At 42.6% G+C, this 23,300-nt stretch overlaps 1 protein-coding gene and 1 long non-coding RNA gene across 3 annotated transcripts in view; one reads left to right on the top strand and one right to left on the bottom strand.

Annotated features, from left to right (window-relative positions):
* Window positions 1–4,142: 4,142 nt before the first annotated feature.
* The window catches only part of aco1 (aconitase 1, soluble), a 29,169-nt gene continuing 10,011 nt past the window's right edge, over window positions 4,143–23,300 (top strand). Inside the window, exons 1-15 of one of the 2 annotated variants that reach the window (XM_047386310.1) lie at window positions 4,143–4,213; window positions 4,302–4,370; window positions 4,918–5,050; window positions 5,143–5,311; window positions 9,857–9,994; window positions 10,114–10,183; window positions 10,261–10,444; window positions 11,617–11,756; window positions 11,855–12,026; window positions 12,242–12,342; window positions 12,522–12,638; window positions 12,888–13,047; window positions 13,147–13,282; window positions 13,523–13,607; window positions 17,030–17,186. In XM_047386310.1, the coding sequence (XP_047242266.1) occupies window positions 4,942–5,050; window positions 5,143–5,311; window positions 9,857–9,994; window positions 10,114–10,183; window positions 10,261–10,444; window positions 11,617–11,756; window positions 11,855–12,026; window positions 12,242–12,342; window positions 12,522–12,638; window positions 12,888–13,047; window positions 13,147–13,282; window positions 13,523–13,607; window positions 17,030–17,186 (1,738 nt within the window). In that variant the 5' untranslated portion in view covers window positions 4,143–4,213; window positions 4,302–4,370; window positions 4,918–4,941. Of the gene's footprint in view, window positions 4,214–4,301; window positions 4,371–4,390; window positions 4,793–4,917; window positions 5,051–5,142; window positions 5,312–9,856; window positions 9,995–10,113; window positions 10,184–10,260; window positions 10,445–11,616; window positions 11,757–11,854; window positions 12,027–12,241; window positions 12,343–12,521; window positions 12,639–12,887; window positions 13,048–13,146; window positions 13,283–13,522; window positions 13,608–17,029; window positions 17,187–23,300 lie in introns of those variants that run through there. The other variant, XM_047386311.1, reaches the window with a different exon arrangement.
* Window positions 15,773–17,038, bottom strand: LOC124880901. The gene is made up of 2 exons (XR_007041492.1): window positions 16,914–17,038; window positions 15,773–15,890 (listed from the first exon to the last, which is right to left on the bottom strand). It is a non-coding gene; the product is annotated as an uncharacterized LOC124880901 (long non-coding RNA).

Here is a 23,300-nt window from a genome sequence, read left to right on the forward strand (position 1 = left end):
TTATGTTTTTTGCATAGAATGCACCTAGCCTCGTGTGGGTCAGCAACAGAAGTGAGCCAGCAGTGAAAATGAACATCGTCCAGCCAACTAGCGATTAATTTGCACTTACCTATTATAGTCGCAAAAAAGTTTGCTAGCAAGGGTATGTTAGCAGCTAGTTAGCTTCAACCACCTCGAGTGGTTGCAATGAAGATGTCTGCTCCCGGCTCAAACTTTCGTTTGATAGAAAAGTCCCGCAAGAAAAAATTACATATACGAAGAATATATGAGATTTAACTAGTCCGGCCACAACAAAATTTAAGACCTGTGATTTTTCCCTGAATTTAAGCCATTTTAAGGCCTTAGTTTTAGATACATGAATTTCAGACTTTTTAAGGATGCACAGACACCCTATATTAAGACAGCTAAGGGGGTGTCACCTCAGCTGCAAACAATGTAGTCTGAAGGTTGCGGCTTAAACATGCCAGCAGATCTGTCACCTTCATGTGAAGTTAATAAAATCAACTTCATTAACAGTCAGTCAATCATTTTCTATTACTTCTTCCATAGTGGATTGCGGGGAAATGGTACCTATCTCCAGCGGTCTATGGGGGGGGGGGGGGGTACACCCTGGACGGGTCCCCAGTCCATCGCAGGGCAACACAAACAGGCTAAAATTTGAATTGCGTAGACTTCACTGCCACAGAGTCCTAAGCAAATTTCAGAGTTTCATCAGGGTTGTTGGGGCCTACACAATGTGTTGGCATTAAAGACTGAAAGGGCTTTGACGTTGATGCAGATGACACCTGCTTTGGTTTCACACACATACAGTAACATCAATGTTTATTGTGTTTTGTACTTTATTTCAGACTTTTGTGCTGTTCCTGAAAGAAGATTATATGGTGTAGAACCAGTACTGAAACAATACACAGCAGATTGGAGAAAAGATACAGTTACTCAAAGTGGAGGCTGCTTTGTGCACTATCCACCCTTTGAGGGTGAGATCCAGCTGTATGTGGTGAACCACGTTTTGTTTTAATTTTCATGTGGTGTTTCTCAAGGATTCATCACAGGCCCAGTTATATTCAATTAATATGCTTCCTTTGGGTGAAATATTCCTCAAATTATTTATTTCTTTTCAACACTATACTGATGACGTACACATTTATATCACCTTGGATGGAAACTTTTGGTCCTCAAAACACATCTACAAACAAACATTGGGAACTTCCCTCTTGCCTCTCTAAAATATTTTTAACAATCTGCCAAAATCCCTTGTCACTTTTCTTGTTCTATATATTTATTCATAGGTCTTTTTGCCATACCAGTTTAAGACCTGTGGATTCGTCACCAAGAGAGTTTTTTTTAAAGTTGTATTAATTTATAAAACTGGGAAGCCATGCAATGTTTATGTGGTAATTTCAGATAGTCGAACTTGGGGTTTTCCAAGCAAATCTGGTTTCTAGATTTCACTGTTTATTATATGTAAGTATTTCCAGAAGTGGTATTTCTCCTTTAATTTGTATTTACTCCTTGGTTCTTTATATGACTTAAATTGTCCATTTTTATATGCGTCAATTATCGCAGATATATTACTTGATTCTACAAATGACAGGATCCACATCAAGGGGGGCATACTTCTGCTAATGATGTGATAGTTTGTGTGTTAGGCCTATGAATTCTTAGGATAAATGCGGATTGGGTTTGGTGTTGAGACAGTTTCTTCTTTGGGCTAAATAATAAACATAACTTGCTCTCGATATCTATAAAATCTAGTCTTTCATCCAATTGTTTCCAATATTTAGCCAGTTTGGCCATTTCAAAAGATAATCTATCCTTGGGTCTTATAAATACAGGCCTCCTTTTTCCTTATGGGAACATTGTTTACTCAGTTTGATTCTGTCCCTGTTTTAGATGACCTGTCCCGTGCTAAATGTCCCCAGTTATAGAGTTTTCTGAATGATAAAAACAAAATGCGTGTAGACTGTTATTACGGTAACTAGGAGTAGAAAGCGCAAGTGAGCATGTTGCGTGCAACAACAGCTGTTATGGTAGCTGGTCGCAATGTTACAGAGTAGAAGAAGAAGAGGTGAGTACACCCCCTTGAAAGGGCTGTCTTACTTTGAAAAAGGTTTGGTTCGTGGTAGAAAACGTTAATAGTGTTTTCAACTTTCCCTGTGGCCATGTAAAAAAATAAAACAGGGCTAGGATGTATTTTGTTTTGCTAATAGTGAAGACCCAAATGCAAAATAAACTAAACATTTATTAACAAACAGAACAAAAAAGGCTAGATAGGAGCACAGGAAGTAGCTGCAGCTGTGTGAGGGAGAAAGGGAGAACAAAGGATGACTTTGTTCTAACTAACAGGATGACTAAAAAGACATTTTTAAGTGCTGCCTGATTTAGGAAAGTGGGGCGCTACAGTGTCAACAAGGATTCTTTTAAAGTAAGATGTTTTTGAATTGATTGGTGACCTTCGGTTTATCTTTTCAAATCTAGTTGTAGATTGTTTTGTTAATTTGTTGTGATTTGTGAACACAGACTTTCAGGCTGAGGGGTGTTTGTCTACTCAGTTTGGACATATGGACATATCCTCACAAAAAATAAAGGAGCCAGTAAAATGGAAACTGAATGAGGCAAGAACTGCATGAACTGAGAATGGTGAGGAGGGAGAGATAACCACCTGGTTAATTATGCATTTTGTATGTTCCACGTAAAAATAGTTAGTTTGTTTTTGTTTTTTTTTTGCTAAATATAGCAATTTTGGCATTTCATCAGCTGAGGAAACTGGCTAAAAATAATTAAAGAAGCGTTAATTTTATATTACGATTACCCTAGTTTCTCATCTAAAAATAACCAACTTCTAAAGGGTATCTGAAACAAAAATCTTATTTGTTAAATTGTAAATTTTCAGTATGTTATATGCTCTAATGTTTTTGGAAAGGATTGCTATTATATTATGTATCTGTTTTAGAATAGTGAAAGACTGATAGAATAAGAGAGAGGAGGAAAAAAGTCTGATAGAAAGAAGAGTAAAGCTAAGAGGAGGGAAAGAGCAAAAGTGTTAGAAAAAAAAATTAAGAGGGAAGAATACAGATATTACTACTAAAATTACTTTATTTGTTTTATTACTCTTAAGAGATGCAGTGTGAAAACAGTGTGGATAGACACTTTCCTGCTATTGCACTTGATTCTTATTGTTTAATTATAAATAATATTTTAAGTAAATAAAACCATAACTGTACCAATGTTTTTATTATATCTTGATAACATTTAATTATTTTAATCTCCCAGCTGTAAATGTCCCCGAATTTGATTTCAGAAATCTGGTCACCTTAATGTAGGCAAATGGCATCCATTGGGATTTTGTCTTTTGACAGAGTTTCCACTCCCACTGATGTTTTAAGACTTGGATTTAATGTTTTAAGGTTCTTTTGTTTATTGAGGTTTTTCAACATTTATTCTGAAAGATAATTTCCAAGTTAAATTGTTTAAAACAAGCCAAAAACGTACAAACAGAGCTAAAAATCTTTTACTTTTTACTGTGGAGTTCCAGCATAAGGGGGACAAGATACTGTATGTTTTGTATTGACATTTCAAAGTAGTCAGATGTATTGTGAAAGTTTGACATTACTTCCTGTTAAGGGTCTACACCGGAAGACTTTCGCCAAATGAGCGTCATGAAATAACATTGAGTGAAATAATTATATTTATTTTTAAATGACTTCATATACAAAAAGACATTTAATTATTTAATTTAATAATCTAAAATGTATTTTCTATTGTTTAATAGTACGTTTAATTATTGAATAGTGCATTTCAAATTTTAATGGTACATTTAATAATTTAATGATGTATTAAATAAATGGTACATTTATTTATTTCATGGGACATTTAATGGTATATTTATTTTTATCACGTCACATTAATTTGTTTCAATGGATATTCACTTTTTATTTATTTGATGGTATATTTATTTATTTAATTTTGTCCCTTTTGTCCCTCCACAGGCGACAACTCCCAGAGTAATTCCACTTTAACCCTCTAGCATGTACATATTTGTCAGGATTTGTTTTAAATTTTTACTCTTTTTCTTTATTCTTCATTAACAATTTAACACAAGTACTGTTAAGGACTGCGCCTTGGAAATGCTTTTATTGTGAAAAAACGCAAGCTGGAAGTTGAGCCACAGGCTTCCAAACATCAGTGAGCTGTCAGAGTGGGAGTCTGAGGGGTTTGTTTTGGGTTGTCTCTCTTCTACAGATTTAATTAAGTAGTTTACATTCACAACAACCTTTAACTAACGGTTTAACTCTGTTTAGGAGGTGTGTTGGAAGTTACTTCTCTCGCTACTGTGGTGTTTAAACGCGCCAGTTAATTTGATTCATAAGGTAGGTTAGCTAACATTACCTTTCGAAATCCACTTTATGCTCATTTTGAAGCGGTGTTATTGTTATATAAATGATACGCAGTGATGTTTTTGCGGTTGTTGTGCAGCAGCGTTTTTCTTATCCGTTCAACTTTGACACAGATGAACGCCTCCAACCAGGAAATCACATGTGGCAGAGCCTGATTTAGGAATCTCCATTCCCTTTCTCTCTGTGCTGAATTGTAACAAAGGGAGAACGTGTCTCATATTTAGCAGAGTTTTTTCCTGTTTAAAGTTTTCACTGATTGGTAAAAAAAAAAAAAGCTGGGTTATGTAAGGTTTGCAACACGTCGACTGAGAGTTCATTGACCACCTGTTTCACCTGTGTGTGCTCTGGAGTCTTGGCTTATCCATTTCCACACTGGGAAGAAGTTCACACACTAGGTCTGTGGATTAACCCTCCAGACACTGTTTTCTTTCTCTGTATTACCTTGATCTACACAACCTGGTCCACTTAAGTCCATACAGTGTTTATAAGAGGCTTATTAATTGTTTCTCTCTTCATTTAGATATCCACACACAGATACAAGAGGATGTCTGCTACACTAAGCAATCCCTTTCAAAACATAGTGGAGCCTCTCAGCCCCGAGGTACCAAGCCTGAAGTTTTTCAACCTTTTGAAGCTTAGAGATCCCAGATATGGTAAAAGCAAACTGGGTCTTGTTAAAAGGTCAAATTCAAACCTGCTATAGCTATCAATAATCCTGAGTGTTTATTGTCAATCTGCTCCTCAGAGAGGCTGCCGTTCTCTATTCGGGTCCTGTTGGAATCTGCCATCAGAAACTGTGATGAGTTTCTGGTGAAGAGCTCAGATGTGGAAAACATCCTAAACTGGCAGCAAACCCAGACTCAAAGCGTGGAGGTACCGTTCAGGCCTGCCCGTGTCATCCTTCAAGACTTCACGTAAGTCCAGTCTCTGCTGCTTGGTTTTTGTTACCAGCTCTTTGGGGGAAGATTGCATGTTTTCTATGCAAGCAGCGCTGGAAAAGCAGGCAACCTTTCTACCTTTTAGCTTCTGAGGGAATAAATAATAGACTTTCTTTTCAGTTGCCCTCATAAGCTTAAAACGACTTGTTATAATAAACATGATCATTTAAGACTTTTAATAATTTATTTGACAACACCTCTTTTCAGGATTGTAGTGATTTTTAACTACAATTTGGTTCACAAGTTTGAATGAATTGTGGATTTTCCCAGATCCAAACAGGCTGAAGATTATACATTCATCCAATGTATGCATTGTTTCATCTAAACTATCTTTTAGCTCAACAAGGCCAAGACTTATTAGCTTCGGCTTGTTGATCATGAGTGGCTGCAGTGGATAGTCTCTCTTTGCCCACATAAAACATGTTTGTTTGACCAGTATGCCATGGTATGGTAAAGTACAAGGACCTAGGGCAAAGGAGAATTGCAGATTTTGATTTCGGGGAAGGTATTTTTGTGCCATTTTGAAACAACTGTAGATTCCAAGATCATCAGGTAAAGCAACCATACATACTGTAAATGCAGGTTCTTAGTATGTCTCACCACTTTGCCACGGTCTGGAAGAAGACCCAAACTGTCTCCCTCAGATGAAAGAAACCCTCATCTGAGACAAAGAATGAGCTAGTTGTCCACAAGGACAAAAATGGTGTTTCAAAGGAGTCACGGTGAAGCTTTTAAATGTTGGAACATAACATGCACTGACTTAAAAACACTATTCTCTAAAAACACTAGATACAATGTAGTATCCTCCTGGTTTAAAGAGAATTAAAACAGCCCAAGCTCCTCCTGCTGCCTTGAGTACATGATCACAGAACCAATAAAGAAGTAATTATCCACATGACTTTATAGGTGTCCTGGTGTTACTGATGCAACTTTGCCAACAAGAGTGCTTAAAAACCCATTAAGACTTCTGCTAGAAGTGTGGTAATGGCTACATGTGGTTGAGGTGCAACTCGCTACAGAACTATGAACCAAATAGTAGTGGGGGCGCCTTTATGCATCATTGTTATTTTGTGTAGATTATAAAAGATTAACAATAATTTCAAACTTGTACACCTGATTCTTATTTGTTAAAGTCATTGCTGATGTTTGCTATTAAGTCATTCAGCCTGGATTAAAAAAGGTCCAAATGAATTATTGCAAAAGCCTAAAGTTATTCTGACATTCAAGCTCATGACGAGTGGATGTAAACGTGTGACCACACTCTACAGGTCCTTCTCAAAATATTAGCATATTGTGATAAAGTTCATTATTTTCCATAATGTCATGATGAAAATTTAACATTCATATATTTTAGATTCATTGCACACTAACTGAAATATTTCAGGTCTTTTATTGTCTTAATACGGATGATTTTGGCATACAGCTCATGAAAACCCAAAATTCCTATCTCACAAAATTAGCATATCATTAAAAGGGTCTCTAAACGAGCTATGAACCTAATCATCTGAATCAACGAGTTAACTCTAAACACCTGCAAAAGATTCCTGAGGCCTTTAAAACTCCCAGCCTGGTTCATCACTCAAAACCCCAATCATGGGTAAGACTGCCGACCTGACTGCTGTCCAGAAGGCCACTATTGACACCCTCAAGCAAGAGGGTAAGACACAGAAAGACATTTCTGAACGAATAGGCTGTTCCCAGAGTGCTGTATCAAGGCACCTCAGTGGGAAGTCTGTGGGAAGGAAAAAGTGTGTCAGAAAACGCTGCACAACGAGAAGAGGTGACCGGACCCTGAGGAAGATTGTGGAGAAGGGCCGATTCCAGACCTTGGGGGACCTGCGGAAGCAGTGGACTGAGTCTGGAGTAGAAACATCCAGAGCCACCGTGCACAGGCGTGTGCAGGAAATGGGCTACAGGTGCCGCATTCCCCAGGTCAAGCCACTTTTGAACCAGAAACAGCGGCAGAAGCGCCTGACCTGGGCTACAGAGAAGCTAGCACTGGACTGTTGCTCAGTGGTCCAAAGTACTTTTTTCAGATGAAAGCAAATTCTGCATGTCATTCAGAAATCAAGGTGCCAGAGTCTGGAGGAAGACTGGGGAGAAGGAAATGTCAAAATGCCAGAAGTCCAGTGTCAAGTACCCACAGTCAGTGATGGTCTGGGGTCCCGTGTCAGCTGCTGGTGTTGGTCCACTGTGTTTTATCAAGGGCAGGGTCAATGCAGCTAGCTATCAGGAGATTTTGGAGCACTTCATGCTTCCATCTGCTGAAAAGCTTTATGGAGATGAAGATTTCATATTTCAGCACGACCTGGCACCTGCTCACAGTGTCAAAACCACTGGTAAATGGTTTACTGACCATGGTATCACTGTGCTCAATTGGCCTGCCAACTCTCCTGACCTGAACCCCATAGAGAATCTGTGGGATATTGTGAAGAGAACGTTGAGAGACTCAAGACCCAACACTCTGGATGAGCTAAAGGCCGCTATCGAAGCATCCTGGGCCTCCATAAGACCTCAGCAGTGCCACAGGCTGATTGCCTCCATGCCACGCCGCATTGAAGCAGTCATTTCTGCCAAAGGATTCCCGACCAAGTATTGAGTGCATAACTGTACATGATTATTTGAAGGTTGACGTTTTTGTATTAAAAACACTTTTCTTTTATTGGTCGGATGAAATATGCTAATTTTGTGAGATAGGAATTTTGGGTTTTCATGAGCTGTATGCCACAATCATCCGTATTAAGACAATAAAAGACCTGAAATATTTCAGTTATTGTGCAATGAATCTAAAATATATGAATGTTAAATTTTCATCATGACATTATGGAAAATATTTTGAGAAGGACCTGTATTATGTTCAAGTTGATGGTGCTGTAGTAGCAGTTCTGGTCCTCTATCAGTGTCACTTCATGACACAGAGAATGTATAGAAGGTCCTCCCAGGGACAGAGCTGTGAGCATTTTTACACTGATTCCACACTACTCTGTGCCACCTAGGGGTGTAAAATTTGACTCACTATGTGGGTCTATGTCAGGACCTGTTGTGTAAATTAGCATAGTACTGAAATATTTCAGTTAGTGTGCAATGAATCTAAAATATATGAATGTTAAATTTTCATCATGACATTATGGAAAATAATGAACTTTATCACAATATGCTAATATTTGGAGAAGGACCTGTATGTGTCAGAACAAGACAAAACCCTCAGTTAAACCCAACATTATTCATACCCTGGATAAAGATTCTGGTTTTATTTGACCAACACATTCCTTCTGACTGGAAGTAATATTATTGCTTTTCCAGCCAGAGTCCAGGTGCTGCTGATCATAATGCATCAACTGGTTCTGTTCAAACATGTAGACAGAGTCAAGGATTTGGTGCTTTAGAAGCACTCAGATGAGCTGGGAGATCCCACAGAACACAGGTCCAGGTTATGAATTGCTAATGAGACTAACCATTGATCATTTTGTAGCATATTAGGATGTATTTATAATTCGACTAGGTAAGTGGGAGCCAACATGGAGCAGGAAACAATACACCTTCAAAGTTCTAATCTGTTTTATTGAAAAATATTCAACAAGACCCGGAAAACAGTACAAACTTATTTTAACTGCACACGGGGTAGTGCTCCCAAATATAAATAAAATGTTTAAAGCATTGCAGTTTTTTCACATTTTAAAAAGAAATAAAACTTGCACAATAGGTTAGACACGTAGATAAGATTGGTTTCACATGTAAGTATCAGCCAATCACCGATCTCCCAAAACGAAGAAAATTAGCCCAAATTTCCTTCATTTTGTTTGTACTAAGGAGCACCCCTTTTACAAACATTTGAGTTCTCGTGTTTAGCCTTGGTGACCTAACACAGAGTATGCAGTGGAGGTTCTCATACAGCAGGGATGCAGGAGACAAGAAAAGGGTTCACGTTGTAAATGTTTGCAGATATGATGCTGACACTTGGTATCTGCTTATGCTTTTGTTTGGATGTCTGCATCATATGTTGAAAATCTTTAAAACATTTAAAATGATTAGTATTTGTGATAAACCCTTGTGTAAAGCCTTTTACCCTTCTTCACCTCAGAGCTCTATTTTTGTTAAAAAAAAAGCTGAAGAAAAATGCTTTGGGTGGACTAGAAAATGATGTTTTTTGTTGAAAATATACCGTTCCTTCATTATATTACTGGAAACATGTGTGCTATAATAACTAGAGCACTTGTATCATTCCATTGTAACATGCCCTATATAATCTACGTGTCACATTTATGGGATCTGATCCTTTGGTTGTGTTTTTGCATTATCAACCCCAGCCTGTTCTCATCTAGGATGTCAAACTCATCACAGGAACGGATGGTTTTAAGTGTTTTCCAGTGGCTTTCGTCACAATAACAGAAAAAAGTTGGAGATTAGAACAAAAACGGTGCCATTAAAGTTTATATTTTAATTGTTCCAGAATCTGTTTAGGTAAAGGTATTTATAATGATGATACTGTGTTTGTCTCTGACCTGCACTGTCTCTTCGCAGCGGTGTTCCTGCTGTGGTGGACTTTGCTGCTATGCGTGATGCTGTGATGAAACTAGGCGGTGACCCAGAAAAGATTAATCCAGTGTGTCCTGCTGACCTCGTCATCGATCACTCCATCCAGGTGGACTTTAACAGGAAGTAAGACCATCAAGCTGCTTTCATCATCATCATTCTATTCTGAAGACAGCTGCTTAAAGATTTTTGCTCAAGTCTGGAGAATTGTCTTATCTCTTGTTTGGTCTGGCTTCTTCCTCCAGGTCTGACAGCCTTAAAAAAAACCAGGATTTAGAGTTTGATCGCAATAAAGAAAGATTCCAGTTTTTGAAGGTGTATATTAAAAAATGTCTCTCCATTCATGGTGTTTTAAATGATTGGTTTATTAACATGATGCCTGTTTTTCCCAGTGGGGCTCTAAAGCCTTCAAGAACATGCGGATCATTCCTCCTGGTTCAGGAATTGTTCACCAGGTCAACCTGGAGTATTTGGCCCGGGTGGTGTTTAACCACCATGGCTTCTTCTACCCAGACAGTCTGGTGGGCACAGACTCCCACACCACCATGATTGATGGCCTGGGTGTTCTGGGCTGGGGTAAGACAGTAACATTTACAGTTCATGCTTCATCTTAAACTGTTTGGGTTCTTTTTAAAGCACTGATCTAGATAAGTACCTATTCTTATACTCCAGAAGTTGGATTTTAAAGAGTTCCATGAAGATTAATATGTTTTGAGGCTGTTTTTTCCAGAAACATCATTCCACAGAATTTTCTCCTGGTGGTTTTTGATCTTTAGAGAATCAGAAAAAGGATTGTCTTGGCTTGGCCATGAAAAGTGTTTCCATGGGTGCCCCTCTGTCAGAGGTAGACACACTGATAAACTCAGAGAAGGTATGCAACGAAGACACAAGCGAGTCAAAGTTATCTTTGGCCGCCCAGGGAGAGACAGTCCATTCTCTCAGAGGAGCTGCCCTGTGTCACAGCCTTTTATTAAGGAAAGAAAAAACACTCATGTTACGGCATCATGGGTGTGGCTACACACAGTTTCACAAATACAAGTCCTACTGAATAAAACTGGTTCTGGCCAGATACTGATACAGCACACGTCCACATCTGGCATCCAAGGATACCAAGATTAGCTGGGGTGCGAACAGCCTGCTTCCCAAACTCCTCCGCACACACAAGTTCCTGCTCAATCTGCATAGCAACCACCCAAATGCAACTCTTAAGACAAGATGACAATTCTGTTAATAGTTCATAAAAGTAAAGATCAAAAAACATATGTGAAAAGTATTCAAACCACTTCTATCAAAGTTCACCAAACTAAATAAATGAAATTGTCTTTTAATGGCAAATCATAAAGATAAAGAATATTTTTAAACTAAGTAATGATAATTCATGTACAAATCTTCCAACACTCTCCTTTAAATAATAAAGACAGGATTATTAGTAGTAGTAATAATAACAATCTTGCTTGAATGTTTTGTTGGATATTTACAGTAGATATTGAGTAAAGCAACCAATTGTTATATTGCTGTTATAAAAAAAAAATTATGTCTTATTTAAGTGTTCTTTTTGGTCTAAAACACATGACCTGTTTCATTTTTCACTCAGTACTTTTACCATGCTTTGTTCCCTGCTCTCAGCTCCTAATCTGCCCGGGATTCAAAGCAATATGTTATATCTCGGATATACAGTACTAAAAACATCACCTTAAAATGGATTTGGATGATTATCTGCTGAATTAAAGTCATCCTTTGATTGTCAGGTGTTGGAGGCATTGAAGCGGAGGCTGTGATGCTGGGGCAGCCAATAAGCATGGTCTTACCTGAGGTGCTGGGATACAAACTGCATGGGACCCCAGACAAGCTCATCACCTCCACTGACATCGTTCTTACTGTGACAAAGGTAGTCACAGGGTTTTCTGCAGAAATTACAACAAAATGCTTTGTTTTCATGTTCAGTGTCCCTGATATTTTGTCTTCCCTCGCCCCTTGGACTTTAAGCACCTCCGTCAGGTGGGTGTAGTAGGGAAGTTTGTGGAGTTTTTTGGCCCAGGTGTGCCCCAGCTGTCCATCGCCGACAGAGCCACCATTGCCAACATGTGTCCGGAGTATGGAGCCACGGCGGCTTTCTTCCCGGTGGACGAAATCAGTGTAAATTACCTGGAGCAGACTGGTAAGTGTCCAGCTGTGGGAACGTTTGACAGGAAAACACTGGAGTTCTGATTGGGACTCAATGTTGTAGTATTGGTTTCATGTTATTTCTGGGCAACGATTGTTGGAATAAAACATGACTTGCAGCAGTTAATGTTTTTTATGCACCGTAAGTTTGAAGTTGTTGATATTAGACTTTTTCTGATTCATTAAAGTAATGATAGTGTCTTGTTTTAGGACGGGAACCAGAAACGCTGGCTTACATTACCAAGTACCTGAAGGCAGCAGCCATGTTCAGAGACTATAATAATGTTGCTCAAGATCCAGATTTCACTCAGGTCAGTCAATTTATTTTCTTCCTCAAAACATTTAATAAGACAAATCCTTCCATATTTGTTTCAAAACCGAAAATAAAAGGCATGTTTTTTATTTTAATATCAGAAAGTCAAACTGCATTATGAGAAGTGACAAGGCTGACAGAAGATTTAAGGATATTTGTTTTTCTTTTGTCTTTAAGGTGGTAGAGTTAGACCTCGGCACAGTGGTTCCTTGCTGCAGTGGTCCCAAAAGGCCGCAGGACAGGATTCCTGTTTCTGAAATGAAAACAGACTTTGAAACCTGTCTGGGAGCAAAGGTTGGTTGCAGAATACTCACATTTCCATGTATATCCATGTTAAATAGCAGAGTTTATCAGTTCTTATAAAAAAAAAAAGAAAATCTGAAGAAATAATGGTGCTCCAGACTTTAGCTTTTTATTTTATACAACTTTGCATTTCATATCATTTTTCAGATCATTAAACTGGGATGCTTCTGTTTTTGTAATGGCTATACAGGACCTTATAATTTACCCCTTCAACCCCTTTGTTCAATTTTGATTTTTTAGCAAGGATTCAAGGGTTTCCAGGTGGCCCCTGAACGCCACAACGCTGTGGTCCCCTTCCAGTTCAATGACAAGGAGTACACACTGAGCCACGGCTCGGTGGTGATTGCCGCAATCACCAGCTGCACCAACACCAGCAACCCATCCGTCATGCTTGGAGCAGGTGGCTGTGCTTATTTTGATTATAGATCAGTTCATGGTTTTTATACTAATATGACCCGTTTTCCAGATCAGAACTGACTGATAACATCTGTTGTTCCAGGACTCCTGGCTAAGAAAGCAATAGAGTGTGGTTTAAGTGTAAAGCCGTACATAAAGACCAGCCTGTCACCCGGCAGTGGAGTGGTGACCTCCTACCTGAAGGAGAGTGGTGTTATGGACTACCTCTCTCGGCTAGGGTAAGCTTCTTAGCAGTTCTGAGTTTACGGACTCTTCATTTCTAGATCTACCCACTCATGTTGATGAGCCTTTTTTCACATTATACGTAATACGTTTAAACAAACATTTTAAATCAAAAGACTTGAGTATTTTCAATAATTTACTATTTGTGAGTGATATAGCAAAATAAGTATCTATTTGCAGAAAATTGCAATACAATGCCACATTCTTCTGTAACGGTTCTTTTTGTCTCCTGTTAGCTTCGAAGTTGTTGGCTATGGTTGCATGACGTGTATTGGAAACAGTGGTCCACTCCCAGATTCAGTGGTGGAGGCCATAACTCAGGTGCTAAAACACTATTGCTCATTTAGTCTTCTCAGATTGGTTTTACATGTTATTAGAGATGTGTTTAAACTTTTCAACTTTCAACTTTGTTTGCATTGCAGAGTTTAAACACATCCTATTTATGAAAGTTTTCTAATACCAATATATTCCTTAAAAATGATTGAGATAACATGGGTCCACTGCCTGCCATGAGAGGGTGCAGTGCGTTCTGACCGAACGCCAATAATGCGAATGGGGCAAGCGATTTACATGTTAACAATATGTAAAGGCGAGTTCAGCAGCAAGGCGACACGAAGGACTGAATGTCGCGAATAGAGCGAAGCGAAACCCATAATGAACGCGAAGCGCACGATGCGATCAGGGTGAATAGGGGATAGTTGGTGTAAAGTAGTTGGTGTCCCAGAGGCTGATTTGTCCCCCAACGCGGGGCAGCAGATCCTCAAACTGGGACCTGGATAGATGGAAGTACCACTGAAAGCGACCGTGATCCAGATGCTGCTCCTCGAGTAGGTGGTGGTACTCTCCAAACTGGTTCCGTCTCTGTTGAACTCAGGGATGTTGACGCCGGAGGGGTTGTTCAGCTTGCCTTAAATAAAGCACAGTGACTCACTCCATGTTGAGTTGAATACAGCAAGCAGCAGAAAGAAGCTCCTGCTATTTGATGACGCTGTGAAGTGAGTGGAGCGTTGTCACCCGTTGGCCACGCAAATTGCTGGCGTAATGTCAGGCGAGCGACAGCACACAAATGAGGCCAAAAATTTGCTGAATCGCAGTCAGTCAGATGGCAGGTGAGGTAAATAAGATGGCAGGTGAGGTGAGAGGCCACTCACAAGCACCTGGAGCTTTCCCCATTGGGTGAGAGGATCGTCTCATTGTGACTTTAGGTTGCAAGAGAGAAGGTTCTGACTGTTGTCAGGGCTAATGTGGTGATTAGCAGTTGTAATTTAAGAGGAACAACCTCTCCTATCTGAAACCAAGTGGTGTTTTGCTATTGAAGTGTGTTAGGCATGGGAAGTCATAACAAACACCATGTTTGTGCTTGACATGATTTTTAAATGTAACAAGTTAGTGGCAGACTGAGGTGGTGGTTGAGATCTTTAAGAAAGAGGACTGGAGAGTCTGTTCCAGGGCTCTGATCCAGAGAGAACAATGTTGCTTTTATCCCAGCCAGTGAACAGGGAACCACATCTTTTCTTGCGCCAAACTGCTGGGATGGTCATGAGAGTTTGGTAGTCCGGTCTATATGAGTTTTGTGGATCTGAAAGTGGCTTACAAGTGAGGAATTTTGTGAGGGCTGGTGCTGAAATTTGAGTATGCCCAAAGCAAGAGTTGTGTAGGCATTCTCGACATAAAGTCAAACTTCCTCCAGTAGGTAGGGATAGCAAACCAGTGCTTCCCCTTGTCATGGATCCTGATTGTGGTGTTCGTGGACAGGATCTCAAGGCGTGGTTGTGGTATGATGTAAGTACTTAACTAAGATGTAAGTATTTAACTAAGACTTAGCAAAAATATAAGAATTGTGGGAATAATATAATAACGTTGCAAACGGAATGAGATAAGTAAAAACAAAATCACAAAAATATAAGAAATCAGATAAATAAAAGCAAATAAATTCAGGTCAGTTCATAAACACTTTATTAATCCCAATTGTAAATTAAATGTTGTAACTCATATTATCCATGTTTCATCAAAGAGTTGTATATGTAGATAAGACTGTGGGTAGGAGGTTCTCTCCTTAAATGGTCAGTATTACAGCAGATCTGAAGAAGCCTCAGACCGAAGTTACTCTGTTGTTGTATGACAGTCTGATGAAAAGGATGATCAGGATTGTCCATAAGCTTCTTGATTTTATGACGAAGCCTTTTTTTGCACAATCATCTTCAGGAGGATCCATGGCTGAAATGGAAGATGAAACATGTGTGAAAGGAAAGCTTTGGCTCAAAGTAGGGACGGAGGTCTTTTTATTTGGGTCCAGGAGAGGAGGATGCTGAGCTCTTTTTTGAATGGAACCTAATAATGTTTCAGTTCATTGGCTCTGTCCAGATTTCCATCTCTCTGATCCTCTTTCTGCTTGAAGCCTGTGATGTTTTTTGTCCCTGATCACACATCTCTGATGTTGTTTTGCTAGAGCTTGCTCTCCAGCTCCTTCCTTTTTGACTGCTTGCTGTCTCTAATCTTGACAGAGTTTGTTAAACCTTTTGTATGCTCCTCAATAATTCCGTCTCCCTCCCTAAAGTCTTCTTTTTCTTGCTTGGCAGTTCCTTCTGGTGATTCATCACTGTTCTGGTGGGGATTAAGGTTATATAGTTAGTCCCAAACTCAGTCGTGGCATTGATGTCCTCTACATGTCTCTGGCACATTGTATCCCAAACTATGGCCTGAAATACAATGCTGCAGAGGGTTTTCAGCTTCCTGTGCAGAGAGACAAAATCTCCAAATATCGCCACAAATACATTGGGGTGTTGTGTCTGTAGCTTAGCAACAACTGAGCAGATGACATCACATGCAACAGCTGATGTCAGAATATATACTGTTGCTAAGATAGCACTGTCAGGTAACCCTTGTTAAATATAATGGATGATAAATTGCTGCCAACAGTTCAATGTCTCGGCTGGACGACATTTTACAGTCGTGAATGTTGTAAATGTCGTGGATTACACCATCTGTTGTTCACAAGCACTACTAATCCACCTCCTTTGCTTTTGGTGCTCCCTTTTAAATCTCTGTCAGCTTGTATGGTCATCATCGACTTATTATGAGCAAAAGTCTGAATACTGATGCAGATAAGTTGCGAGTCTGTCGTTTATTGATTTTTCCAGTAAACCATGCTTACTTCACCTTAGGACTACATGAGATTGTGAAATTATTGTTGGCTATTGTGTTGATGATATTGAATTTACCCATGTTGCTAATTTTTCCATCATCTTAATGCCCCCAGCTCTGTGTGAGCTTTAGCATTTTGGTCACAAAAACTATATCAAGTGTACAATGGGAGTCCATTTAACTGGCCAAATGTGTTACTGATATCATACAGAGCATGGATTGTATTAAAATTACCCAAAATATAATAAGCTTTTACAATTATTGCCTCTAAGCAGTCCTTTACAAATGCACAGTCAACTAAGATGACAACAGCAGTTTAATATATCAGACAGCTTTATTTGAATCTTAAAATTTTATTTTCTGCAGCAAAGTATTGTGTAAAGTTATATAAAAACAGCACAACTAAAGATTTTATGGTGATCTGCTCTGATTTAATCTCAGACTAGCAAAGTGTACCAGGTGTAGGAATAATTCTGGGTTTACCTGTAGTTTTCTCTGTAACAATTGGCTGCATTAACAGATATTTTCTCTTTCTTATGGTAGATCAAATTTTTATTTTTCTTCATATTGTGAGATTCCAACTCTGGTTTGTGCTTCAGGGGGATCTAGTTGCTGCAGGGGTCCTGTCAGGGAACAGAAACTTCGAAGGACGCGTCCACCCCAACACCAGAGCCAACTATCTTGCTTCTCCACCACTCGTCATTGCTTATGCAATAGCTGGAACGGTGAGGATAGACTTCGACAAAGAACCTATTGGTGAGTTGTGCCATTACGTAGTAGAAAACAAAGGTAGTTATATAATACTTAAAGACCTCATTTGTAAGGCAGCTTAACTGCAGAATCTGACATAAATGTTAATTAGGTGATTCTGCGGGTGTTTAGGTCAGCATCAGGATAAAAGATAAACTCCCAAGTAAAGATATATCAGCATCTAGTCTTATTTTTGGTTCATCAAAGAGTATTACTTTTGCTTTAAGACAACCTGCTATATTACAGTGTCCCAGGAGTATGTTGTTTCATTTACCCAATTATTAGTCTGAGGTGATTCACTGTAGCTTCATCAAAAATGGATGTAGGTCCAGAAAGACACTAGGTCTTGTCCAAAATCTGACAGAATAGAATAGAATAGAATAGAATAGAATAGAAATATATTTTATTGACCCACAGTGGTAAAAATCAGGCATATCATCAGCATAGTAAAAGACAAATGGAAGCATATGGGGATTCGTAAAGGTAAAAAAGTCTTAAAATCAAAAAATAAGGGTAGACTGTACAGTAAAGGAAGTAAAACTTTTACACTTGAGTTAAAGCGTCAAGTGAGTGGGTTTTGGTACAAAGTAACATATGTTAAGATCACCCAATATTTAGTTTGCTCTGATAAGCAGCACTGACTGCTTGCATGAAAACAACTCCCTCGCCTCAGGAAGCTGCTCATATAATGAACACAAATATTGATCTACTTTATTGGGATTTTATGTGTTAGACTTCTAAAGTTGGTGTTGTGTATTTCTGAAGTACACGTGCATGCCTGTCAAACTCTCAGCTAACTCTGTCAAGGATGGAAATATTTCCATACAAAATCTCAAGAATCAGAATCAGAATCAGAAAAGCTTTATTGCCAAGTACGTTTTTGGACATACAAGGAATTTGTTTTGGCGTAGTCAGTGCAATACAGTACAAATTAAACAGTACAAACATATCTACAATATAATATAAATATAAGTGCACAGTTTTAAGTGAGTGAGAGTAAATATAGAGCAGTATAAGATGCAAGAGCAATACAACAGTGCAGGTGATCATTGTGCAAGTATGGCAGTGCAAGTAAGCAGGAGTCCATGCTGAGCGTTAATGTAACACATAGAGTTACAGGTGTCCTGTCAGCAAAAAAAGGGGGGGTGTGGGGGAAAGGGAGAGTGTCAGTGTGGTTTCCGGGCTTTGTTAACCAGGCTGGTGGCAGATGGGAAAAAACTGTTCTTGTGGCGTGAGGTTTTGGTCCGGATGGACCGCAGCCTCCTGCCAGAGGGGAGAGTCTCAAAGAGTCTGTGACCGGGGTGGGAGGGATCAGCCAGAATCTTCCCTGCCCACTTCAGGGTCCTGGAGGTGTACAGTTCCTGGAGCGACAGTAGACTGCAGCCAATCACCTTCTCAGCAGACCGAATGACATGCTGCAGCCTGCCCTTATCCTTGGCTGTAGCAGCGGCGTACCAGATGGTGATGGAGGAGGTGAGGATGGACTCAATGATGGCTGTGTAGAAGTGCACCATCATAGTCTTTGGCAGGTTGAATTTCTTCAGCTGCCGCAGGAAGAACATCCTCTGCTGGGCTTTCTTGATGAGGGAGCTGATGTTTGGCTCCCACTTGAGATCCTGGGAGATGATGGTTCCCAGGAAGCGGAAAGATTCCACAGTGTCAATTGTGGAGTCACAGAGGGTGATGGGGGCAGGTGGGGCTGGGTTCTGCCTGAAGTTCACAACCATCTCCACTGTCTTTAGAGCGTTGAGCTCAAGGCTGTTCTGGCTGCACCAGTCCAACAGATGGTCCACCTCCCATCTGTATGCGGACTCGTCACCATCAGAGATGAGTCCGATCAGGGTGGTGTCGTCCGCAAACTTCAGAAGCTTGACAGACTGGTGACTGGAGGTGCAGCTGTTGGTGTACAGGGAGAAGAGCAGAGGAGAGAGAACACAGCCTTGGGGGGAACCGGTGCTGATGGTCAGGGAGTCAGAGACGTGCTTCCCCAGCCTCACGCGCTGCTTCCTGTCAGACAGGAAGTCAGTGATCCACCTGCAGGTGGAGTCGGGCACACTCAGCTGGGAGAGCTTCTCCTGTAGCAGAACTGGGACGATGGTGTTGAAGGCAGAGCTGAAATCCACAAACAGGATCCTGGCATAGGTTCCTGTGGAGTCCAGGTGCCGGAGGATGAAGTGAAGGGCTAGGTTGACTGCATCATCTACAGACCTGTTGGCTCTGTAGGCAAACTGCAGGGGTTCAAGGAGGGGGTCGGTGATGTCTTTTAGGTGTGAGAGCACAAGGCGCTCAAAGGACTTCATCACCACAGAGGTCAGGGCGACGGGTCTGAAGTCATTAAGCCCTGTGGTCCTTGGCTTCTTGGGAACAGGGACGATGGTGGAGGACTCGAAGCAGGCTGGCACATGACATGTCTCCAGTGAGGTGTTAAAAATGTCTGTGAAGACTGGAGACAGCTGATCAGCGCAGTGCTTCAGGCTGGCTGGTGAGACAGAATCCGGACCAGCAGCTTTCCGGGGGTTCTGTCTCCTGAAGAGTTTGTTGACGTCCCTCTCCTGGATGGAAAGAGCCGTCCTCGGCGTGGGTAGGGGGCTGGTGGGGGGGAACTTCAGGGTGGGGGTTGGAGGTGCCAAGGCCCCTCTTGAGGTTGGGGAGGTGGGGGTGGTGGATTGTGGCTGCAGCTGTTGGGGGGCGTCGTGGGAGATGGTTGCAGGACTGTCCCTTTGTCTTTCAAAGCGGCAGTAGAACTCGTTCAGGTCGTTGGCGAGGCGTCGGTCGTTGATGGAGTGGGGGGCTTTCGGCTTGTAGTTGGTGATTTGCTTGAGCCCTTTCCAGACAGACGCAGAGTCGTTGGCTGAGAACTGGTTTTGGAGCTTCTCAGAGTACAGTCGTTTGGCCTCTTTCACTGCCTTGCCAAACTTGTACTTGGCCTCTCTGTATATGTCTTTGTCCCCACTCCTGAAGGCCTCTTCCTTATCCAGTCTTAACCTTCTGAGTTTAGCTGTGAACCAGGGTTTGTCGTTGTTGTAACTCACCCTGGTGCATGATGGTACACAGCTGTCCTCACAGAAGCTGATGTTGGAAGTCACAGCCTCTGTGTACTCGTCCAGACTGTTGGTAGTAGTCCTGAACACATCCCAGTCTGTACAGCCTAAACACGCCTGGAGATTCTCCACAGCCTCACTGCTCCACTTCCTTGTCGTCCTCACAACAGGTTTGCAGAGCTTAAGTTTCTGCCTGTATGCAGGAATCAGGTGGACCATGATGTGGTCGGATTGGCCCAGTGCAGCACGTGGGACGGCGTGATAAGCGTCTCTGATGGTGGTGTAACAGTGATCCAGAATGTTGTCCAACATTCTGGACAACATTATAACAACCCTCCATGGTTGTTATAATTATATTACTGTTGGGCCATCGTCCATTTGGACAGGAAACAAACAAACTGCTACACCTCCCGGCGTGCACTGCAGCTCTGACATCACCATCAGAAGGAGCCTGAGCTTGTGCGGGAGGTCAAGAGATATTGACTAGATATCGGGCTCACCTCCATGCACAGCGTGGGCTCTGGAACCCATCTCCTTGAGAGGGGCTGGATTCTTTTCTACTCTGGGGTGGCCCACGGGGAGAGGCAGCGGGCTGGGGTGGGTTTGCTTGTTACCCCGAGGCTCAGCCATCTCGTGTTGGGGTTTACCCCAGTGGATGAGAGGGTCGTATCTCTGCGCCTTCGGGTTGGTGATAGGTCTCTGACTGTCGTTTCGGACTACGGGCCGAGCGGTAGTGCGGAGTACCCGGCCTGCTTGCCATCCCTGTCGGGGGTGCTGGATAGTGCCCCTCCCGGAGATTCCATTATTATGCTGGGGGACTTCCCACGTGGGAAACGACAGTGACACCTGGAGAGGCGTGATCAGGAGGAATGGCCTCCCTGATTTGAATCTGAGTGGTGTTTTATTATTGGACTTCAATGCTAGTCACGGATTGTCCATAATGAACACCATGTTCAAGCATAAGGGTGTCCATCAGTGCACTTGGCATCAGGACACCCTAGGCAGGAGGTCAATGATCGACTGTTGTCGTGTCGTCAGACCTTCGGCCGCATGTTTTGGACACTCGGGTGAAGAGAGGGGCTGAGCTGTCCACTGATCACCACCTGGGGGTGAGTTGGATCCGCTGGAAGAGGAGAAAGCCGGACAGACTTGGCAGGCCCAAGCGTATAGTGAGGGTCTGCTGGGAACATCTGGCAGAGCCCTCGATCAGGGATGTATTCAACTCCTACCTCCGGGAGAGCTTTGACCAGATTCCGGGGGAGGTTGGAGATATAGAGTCCGAGTGGACCATGTTCTCGACATCTATTGTCAATACTGCTGCCCGTAGCTGCGGCCATAGGATCTGCGGTGCCTGTCGCACCGGCAATCCCCGAACCCGGTGGTGGACACCGGTAATAAGGGACGCTGTCAAGCTGAAGAAGGAGTCCTATCGTCTGTGGTTGGCTTGTGGGACAAGCGTGCCACGCCCCGGGCTGTGGCAGAGGCAAAAAGTCGGGCCTGGGAGGAGTTTGATGAGGCCATGGAGAAGGACTACCGGTTGGCCTCGAAGCGATTCTGGCAAACCATCCGGCGCCTCAGGAAGGGGAAGCAGTGCTTCGCCAGCACTGTTTACAGTGGGGGTGGGAGGCTGCTGACCTAGACTTGGGACATTATCGGGCGGTGGAAGGAGTACTTCGAGGATCTCCTCAACCCATCACGCATTCCCTGGTGGTAGCAGAGGCTGGGGACTCAGGGTTAGACTCTTTCATCACCCAGGATGAAGTCACTGAGGTGGTTAAAAAGCTCTGCGGTGGCAGGACTTGGGGGGTGGATGAGATCCGGCCTGAGTACCTCAAGTCTCTGGATGTTGTGGGGCTATCATGGTTGACACGCCTCTTCAACATTGCGTCATGGACAGTGCCTCTGGACTGGCAGACTGGGGTGATGGTCCCCCTTCATAAGAAGGGTGACCGGAGGGTGTGTTCCAACTACAGGGGGATCACACTCCTCAGCCTCCCTGGTAAGGCCTACGCCAGGGTATTGGAGAGGAGAGTCCGGCCGATAGTTGAACCTCGGCTTCAGGAGGACGAGTGTGGTTTTCGTCCGGGCCGTGGAACACTGGATCAGCTCTATACCCTCTACAGGGTACTCGAGGGTTCATGGGAGTCTCCTGGAGTCCACATGTGTTTTGTGGACCTGGAGAAGGCATTCGACTGTTTCCCTCATGGTGCCCTGTGGGGTTGCTCCAGGAGTATGGAATCGGGGGCCCTTTATTCGGGGCCATACGGATTTCCGGGCCAGGGGATTTCGTCTCTTCTTTTTGCAGATGACGTGGTCCTGCTGGCCCGCTCTAGCCAAGACTTACAGCATGCGCCGGGGTGGTTCACAGTCGAGTGTGAAGTGGCTGGGATGAGGATCAGCTCCTCCAAGTCCAAGGCCATGGTTCTCGATCGGAAAAGGGTTGCTTGTCCTCTTCAAGTTGGAGGAGTTAAACCTGAAGAGGAGGAGTTTAAGTATCTCGGGGTCTTGTTCATGAGTGGGGGAAGAATGGACCGGGAGATCGACAGACGGATCGGTGCGGCTGCCGCAGTAATGGGGCACTGTGCCGGTCCGTTGTGGTGAAGAGAGAGCTGAGCCGAAAAGCAAAGCTTTCGATTTACTGGTCGGTCTACGTTCCTACCCTCACCTATGGCCATGAACTCTGGGTCATGACCGAAAGAACAAGATCCCGGATACAAGCGGCTGAAATGAGCTTCTTCAGTAGGGTGGCCGGGCACTCCCTTACAGATAGGGTGAGGAGCTCGGCCATCCGGGAGGGGCTCGGCGTAGAGCTGCTGATCCTCCACATCAAGAGGAGCCAGTTGAGGTGGTTCGGGCATCAATACCGGACGCCTCCTGGGCCCAGGGGACGGCTCAGGACATGCTGGAGGGACTATGTCTCTCAGCTGGTGTGGGAATGCCTTGGGCTCTCCCCAGAGGAGCTGGAGGAGGTGTCTGGGGAGAGGGATGGCTAGGTGACTCTGCTGAGTCTGCTGCCCCCACGACCCGGTCCCGGTTAAAGTGAAAGACGACGAGTACGAGTATTTTGCCAGTGCTGCGC

The sequence above is a fragment of the Girardinichthys multiradiatus genome, chromosome 14 (assembly GCF_021462225.1).
Source record: "Girardinichthys multiradiatus isolate DD_20200921_A chromosome 14, DD_fGirMul_XY1, whole genome shotgun sequence".
NCBI lineage: Eukaryota > Metazoa > Chordata > Actinopteri > Cyprinodontiformes > Goodeidae > Girardinichthys > Girardinichthys multiradiatus.